Here is a 7,314-nt window from a genome sequence, read left to right on the forward strand (position 1 = left end):
AAGTTCTAAACTGTACTGGAGAAAACAGCTTGCTTTCTTTTGTGTCAGATAAAAATGGTGTTACCCTGAGCCCCATATCTGTGGTTTTGTGATGTTGGTTTTTAGAACCGCAGAGATTTTACTGAATTTGCTTCTGTGCAGCTTGCTTTCTTTTTTTTTTTTTTTTCACACTGGTAACTTCTTTAGTGCTTTTGAAAGTGGCTTAACTGTTAGGACTGAAAGTTGACTTCCAAAGGCAGGTGCAGACTGGTAGAGCACAAGGAACTAGATGCTTTTGGCCAGGTTTGGTCTATCGTGTTTGCTTGCATAGCTGTGTTGTCAAGATCATGTGGCAATGTAGCCTTTTGTTATCATCTCCACGTGGGAAGAAGACCCTTGTATAGATACAGTAGTACAACCACAGGTATGTTATATTTGCCTACTAAAGATATTTTTGTCCATCTAAGCCTTGTGGGGATTTTTGTGATGTGTGCCCGAAAAATGTCTGTGATAGAAATGCTAGCATAGGAGTGCACAAATCCAGCTTTGAATGTAGATATAGTGGAAATCTCAAGACTAGAAGAGGACATGTCTTCCCTCAAACTGCTCTCTGTGAGACTATGGATTTCTAGGTGAATTGTTTCATATTGGGTTCCTGCCCCACCCTTCTATTAACACCTGGAAGGACAGGGTAAGTTGCTGAATATTTTCCTTCTTCTAGGTCAGCCAACTTCAAGAACTTCACCTTCATCCAGCTGAATGAAGAATTTTCCAGGGGCAAAGGATTAGATGTTGGTGCTCGATTTTGGAAAGGAAACAATGTTGTTCTCTTTTTTTGTGACGTGGACATATACTTCACAGCTGAATTCCTGAACTCCTGTAGATTGAACACACAGCCAGGTACTGATACTCATGAAGTGTATTATCTTTCAACAGGTTTTTACCTATTGTGTAACAGCCTTCACCAGAGTATTCTCGCCTTTGAGTTGGTAACGAAACTGCTGTAGATCATTCTTGAAACTCACAGGACTAATTAAGACATGTATAAAAATTCCATTGCTGGTTGGCTTTTGAAAAGTTATGACGCTCCCGCTCCCACTGTGATTGAATTTCTTGCCTTCAGCACCGGTGCTTTCTGAAACAGGATCTTTTGTTAATTATATCCTTATATTCACATTCTCATGCAAAGAACATAGGCTCAGTCCAAAACAAGTGTGACTTTGTCTGGATTTGGTCTGGCCTAGACAGCATCTTGTGTGAGAGAGAAGTGTGTTCTATACAGTTTTTAAAAAAAATAACCAATTGTCATTTCCAGGGAAGAAGGTGTTTTATCCTGTTCTCTTCAGCCAGTATAACCCCAGTATAATTTATGGCCACCATGATTCCATCCCATCTTTAGAACAGCAGCTGGTAAGTACATGCTTCTCTGAATGTCTGCTTTTATTTGGACACAGTATTTTTTAAAGGTACTTGTGCTCTTGAGTAGCATTTCCGTATTCCTTGTGCACAGTGACTACCACACAGGCAGTGTCACACAGCAGTCACCTTACTGTGAGTTCTTGCAGTTAAGTATCTCAGGGAGGTATCTTAGTACCATTTATTTTAACCCTGGTTTGGTGTTTTATACATGGAAACTAAGAATTTAAACTGTGTCTGCTTCTCTACCAGAAGGGGTTTTCTAATTAGCAAACAATTCCTCCATGGTTTGCCGTCTTGGGATCATAGTCCCTGATCTTGCTCTCATGTCTTCCTTGCACTGAATAGTTTTTTTGCTTGCATCTTGAAGAGCTGACATTTGTAAAAAGCATAGTTACCCTTAGAAAGTCAGTGAAAACAGAATACTGGGGACTGTCACAGTTATTCCCCCACTTGAACACTTACAATGGCTTTTCCCATCCCACAGTTCATGACTAAACTTTCTGAAGCGTACCACATTGTCTCAGAGTCAAATGACATTTTTGGAGCTGCCCCTTCTGGCTTTAATCTGGCATGGATATAACACAGCATAACTCCACTGATTTCCATCTCACCTGCTTATCTTTGATATGAGAACAAAGATTTGTAAAACCATCACCATAAGACATAAGATTAAAAATCTAGTTGGACCCAGGTGAATCTCCTTGATGAAGAGGAAGCTGTTGTGAGGAAGAAGCAGAGTACGCAGACTAGAGGTTCAGATCAGTGCTAGTGGCAGAGCTATTGCTATTGCTTGGCATTGCTGCAGATGCTATTCTCCATTCTCTTGTGCTGTGGCATTGCATTGTCTTGAAGCTGAAGGAGTGATCCAAGTGGTGGCTTTCCATTTATCCACACCCTCCACACTCGCTTCTCTCCAGAGTCAGCAGGTCACAGGTCTCTTCCCGCTAGTTCTGTTAAGTGGCTGAATTTTCAAATTGAAGCATCAGCCAACTATGCAGTTTCATTCAGTTCCTCTGGGTCAGGTCCCAGCCTGCCACAGCTGCCCCTCTTACTGCCAGGCACTGCACCTGTCAGGGTTCATCCTGTCCCAGGCTGTACACTGTCCCCAGAGCATCCCAGCTTTGATTGTTGTTCTCAGTAGGTAAAAATTAGGGGTGTTGTGAGCCCAGCAACAGTCACAGCTGAAGAAAATCACTAGGGGTCTGAGTCCAGTCTTCTGTCATCTCTACCCTCACCTTGTGCAGTCACTCTAGAAAAATCAAGAATGAGAGTTTGAAAAGTCCATTCAAAATATTTTTTTGTCTACCGCTCCCTGTGTTATCCAACAGGTAACTAGAAAGTCTGTTACTGAAGAGTCTGGAAAATCCTTTCTGTTGTGGGTTGTTGTTTTTCTCTTGAGGAGACATGTTCTGATAATACCATGGGATTTATATTAGCTCTTCTCTCTCTGATGAGAGCCCATCAGGGATCCTTAGGCTTGTAAGCACTGTGCTTAGGAAATGAAACAGAGTTTAGCTCTCAAGCTAGCATAAATTCCACAAAGTATATTATCAGGATTTTGCAAATAGTTATAGCTAATATTTGAATCATAAAATATGATGCTTATGTCAGAAAAGCTTCTTGGTTTAAATTAGTACTGCCAATCTCATTTTTATGTACATTTTTATATTTTCAGCCCACATTAGTTCTCAGGCATGAGGCCAGATCTGTGCCATTAAAACAAGACAGTGTTAGGTCTCTGTCTTGGTACTCAAGCTGCTGAGAAAAAATGCCTTCAGAAATCTTTGAAATAATTTGATTTGTGCAGCAGCCACTTGCAGTAATGGGAAATAATAATGCTAATGCATAGAAGTAGCTTACTGTAAGGGCATCATCATGGGGATTTCTTAGTACAGACCTGAAAGATGCAGTCTTGTTTCCTTTTAATTGGTTTTTGCAGTGGCTTTGCTTTTTCAAGGAAAGGAGAAATGAGAAATGAGAAAAGAGAAAAGAGAGAGCAATGCGAGCAGTAAAATGAAAAAAAGACATTGGAGTGTCAAGGGTTATGAACAAAAAGGGAAGGCATGAACAAGAAATCAGGAGAGACTATTTTGGAAAAGAATTTTTTGGTAAAGGTAACACTGGGATTTGTAAATCTAGAAACGGAAATTCTGTCTCCTCATCTTCGTAACTTTGTCACAAATGAAGCCAAATTTTTCAAAATAGCTGCCAAGGGGTAGGTTTGTAACCAGACCTTCAAAAGTGTGAAGTACTGCTGACTTGCTTAAAGGATTTAAATACCTGTCCCTGTCCCTTGAAACTCGCGGATGGCTCACCAGGTCACTCTCAAGTCACTCACGTGGCTTAGGACCTTAGGGATCTGTACTTGGATATCTGCTTTTGAAATTGACAGCCATGGTTTCTCACTGCTCTGATTTTCTATCTGTAATACATCATGTTTTCATGGTCCATCTCAATAATGTAGACTGAACATTCATTATTACAAAGGCTTTTATGGGATGTATATCTCCACCTAACATTTCTGGACATCAAGTTTAGCTGATTTAGCAGTTCTGTAATGGAGAACTAGTCTTACCGCTTTCCTAATTTTTGTCAAAATTAAGGTAATCAAAAAGCTGTCGGCTATGCAATCAGGTTAGAACCACTGTTTTCTTCCAGAGCTCTTGTGGTCCACAATCCAGATACCACCGTCTCCTCTACAGCAGAGTCTGGCTTCCCTGGTTTACCACTATGTTTCTTACATTGGATTGTTAGCAGAAACTAACAATTTTGGATTTGCCTGTGAAGAAGCAAACTCCAGAGAGTGATGTGATATTGCTCCACTTGATTTACAACAGCAGGAGTGGAACGAAACCTGATAGTTCTGTATCAAGGGAGTTTATCCATGCTAGGTAATGATGCGGCTGTTTTTGGGGGGCAGAAACAGGCAATGAATATCTACAAAAACTGTTTCAGGATCAGCCATGGATTTACATAGGGAAGAATAAGAGGGAAGTTGCTCCTATTTCTGACCACGTTCAGGGACTTCTGTGCTGCTCACACTGAAAACATTTCTGCTCCCATATAAACATTCCTTTGCCTCCTTGCAGGTTATTAAAAAAGAAACTGGATTTTGGAGAGACTTTGGTTTTGGGATGACTTGCCAGTACAGATCTGATTTTATCAATATAGGTAAGAAAAATACACTCCAATATGTCTGCCTTTTTACTGAAACATACCAAATTGTTATCAGCTTCCCTTTCCTTGGCCAGTGTGTCTGTGGCTCTAATTTGCAGCAGTGCTCTGGTTAGGTGTTCAGACTATTTGTAGGTGCCATAGAGGTTACCAGAATCCAAGCACTGCTCAGCACAAATAAAGCAATTTTGCCTAGTAGTGAAAGATTTGAAACTAAGAAATTTCAGAACTTTGATGTTGGCAGAAAACATAGCTGGTTTAGAGGGCTGACCGGAGCCAGAGAACAGCTGTAGTGCAATTAATAGCATTGAGTTTACTAGTACATATTTCTAGTTCTGTTTTGGATTTTGTTTATGTCAGGTGGCTTTGATCTGGACATTAAAGGCTGGGGTGGTGAAGATGTACATCTGTACCGCAAATACCTTCACAGCAACCTCATTGTGATCCGAACACCTGTCAGGGGTCTCTTCCATCTGTGGCATGAAAAGCAATGTCTGGATGAGCTAACCCCAGAGCAGTACAAAATGTGCATGCAGTCCAAGGCCATGAATGAAGCTTCTCACGGACAGCTTGGGATGCTTGTTTTCAAACAAGAGGTTGAGACACACCTGCACAGACAGAAACTGAGCAGTAAGAAGACATGAAGCCAGAAAGTGAGGCAAAAAGCCTCTGAATTGGACTGTAGTTTTTTCTTGAAGAGTTGCTAACAAGAAAAGACGAGATGAGACTGAAAGAGGGCGGAGAATCCAGCAGGATGGTAGCAAAAGAAAGATGAGGGAAAGTGCTTCTCCTCCCTTCTTCTGTTTTTTTTCCTTAATTGGGCTTTTAAATACTCCCTCAGCCTGACCGTTCAGCACTTGCTTCTCGGGAAGACTTGAACACTTGATGGGATTCAAGGTCACAGAGACAATGAACATTACAGTGTGGTATTCACAGTAACGAATGGGTGTGCTCTTCTGACAAAATGTTTGTAAGATGTGTACAGTTATTTAAAGGATTGACCCTTTGGTGGGCCAATAATAATGAGTTATTTTTTACATCTAATCTGACATGTAAAAAGGGCTATTTCTGAATAACTACAGAGCTTCCTGCTCTGAGAAGGACATCTGGTTGTTAATGATAGTTAAGCTGGAGTGACCAAAAATCTTTCCCTTAAGGGGCTGGGGTGGGGGGACAGCAGCAGTAACTAACAGTGTATTCCTGCTTCATTCAGAGACAAGAGGCTTTCTCAGAAAGTGCTTTCTAAAATTCAAAAAGAGAAAGCCCTACCAGTCAAGTGTTGATGTTTCAAAAACACTAGAGGGGTAGTGTTTGTTCTCTTCTGTGGACAGTGAACCAAAAGCAATGAGCCATGTCTGTATCACATGAATTAGATGGTGTATTTCTGCTTCCGAATATTATAAGTATCTCAAGATTTCTTTTTGAATGAAGTTGATTTTGCTTGGGAATTATTTTGCCATACTTCAGGTTTTCTACTCCTAGGCTTACTAGGAAACAGTAAAGCCTTCCAACACTTGGAAAATGCTTTGCAGATCTGTGTCTCCTGTGGATGGGAAGTGAGTTCAGATAAGTGAAGTGATTTTTCTACACAGCCTGGGTGCTGAAAGGCAGAAGCTTTACCATGCTGAAGAAAAGGAAATACATATCAACTTGCAGTTCTGATTTAGCAGGAGACTTTAAACTCTGCATGTCAGATACCAAAATCGATGAACATTTTCTGACTTTATACCAAAGTATTCCTTCTAAACCAAATATAGAATCTTGCCCAGGACATAGCAAGCTTTTTGTAATTAACAAAATAAAATTTTGTGATGGCTTACAGGACCCTGCAAATTCTCGTATGATAATTACAGGTGCATCCTAAAAATTAATCTCCTTCTTAATAGATTTTTAAACTGTTGAAAGCAGGAGTTACTGCTCTTATAAAGCATTTAATTTTAATGCTGACTGCTGTTTATCATTTTAGTATATACTAGCCAACAAAAACTGCATGGGCTTGGAAATCCCATTTGATTGCCTAAATGCTGTTTCTCTAGGAGGTCTCTTTGTTTTATAGCTGCAGATTCAAAGCAGTCTGAAACCAGACTCTAATTCGGGTTTTGGCTTGTAAAAGCTGCAGGAAGAAATATGCAAGGTAGCACTGAATAATGAATAAAATGCTATTTGTCGTGCCACTGTGCAGTAGGAAGAGTGCTTATGAAATTCTTTTGAAAGCATTGCATGCAGAATCTGCAGAGACCATGCTACTGTAAGTACCTTTTCCCTTGACACATTTACATATATTTGTCTTTTGTTGGATGCAAATGATATGCGTTGCACTTCTCTTGCAAATCAGAAAATGTCCAAAACCACTGCAAAAGTACAAAAAGAATGGAAACTCTGTATGCTTAAAAAATCCAACCCCCAGATACATCACTTACTGTAAAAACATCAACAACTCAAGTAGGTTCTCCAAAGAACTTTTTCATTCTCAGAATACGTGATAAATTGTTTATAAAGAGCTTTGGTTTGATAAAGTAACTTTACAAATATTATGCAGTAGGAGAAGACAGGCATGGCTCGTTGAATGCATATGAGAGCTACAGTAACTGAGCTGCTCCAAGGTAATAGTTGTTCCTACAGTCCCACTTAACCAGAATTTAAAACTGAGTGGTGTATATTATGGAAGTTGCATAATCATAACCTGCCTCAAGCCCAACCTTAACTATTTCCATGATGGTTTTTTGTTATCTTCCCTTAGGT

At 40.0% G+C, this 7,314-nt stretch overlaps 1 protein-coding gene across 7 annotated transcripts in view; it reads left to right on the plus strand.

Annotated features, from left to right (window-relative positions):
• CSGALNACT1 (chondroitin sulfate N-acetylgalactosaminyltransferase 1) overlaps window positions 1–6,513 on the plus strand; it is a 47,695-nt gene extending 41,182 nt beyond the window's left edge. For all 7 annotated transcript variants that reach the window (XM_037381376.1, XM_037381366.1, XM_037381386.1 and 4 more), the window contains 4 exons: window positions 701–879; window positions 1,295–1,389; window positions 4,488–4,569; window positions 4,933–6,513. In XM_037381376.1, the coding sequence (XP_037237273.1) occupies window positions 701–879; window positions 1,295–1,389; window positions 4,488–4,569; window positions 4,933–5,216 (640 nt within the window). In that variant the 3' untranslated portion in view covers window positions 5,217–6,513. The remainder of the gene's footprint in view (window positions 1–700; window positions 880–1,294; window positions 1,390–4,487; window positions 4,570–4,932) is intronic.
• The last annotated feature ends 801 nt before the right edge of the window (window positions 6,514–7,314 follow it).

Source organism: Falco rusticolus, chromosome 1, assembly GCF_015220075.1.
Source record: "Falco rusticolus isolate bFalRus1 chromosome 1, bFalRus1.pri, whole genome shotgun sequence".
NCBI lineage: Eukaryota > Metazoa > Chordata > Aves > Falconiformes > Falconidae > Falco > Falco rusticolus.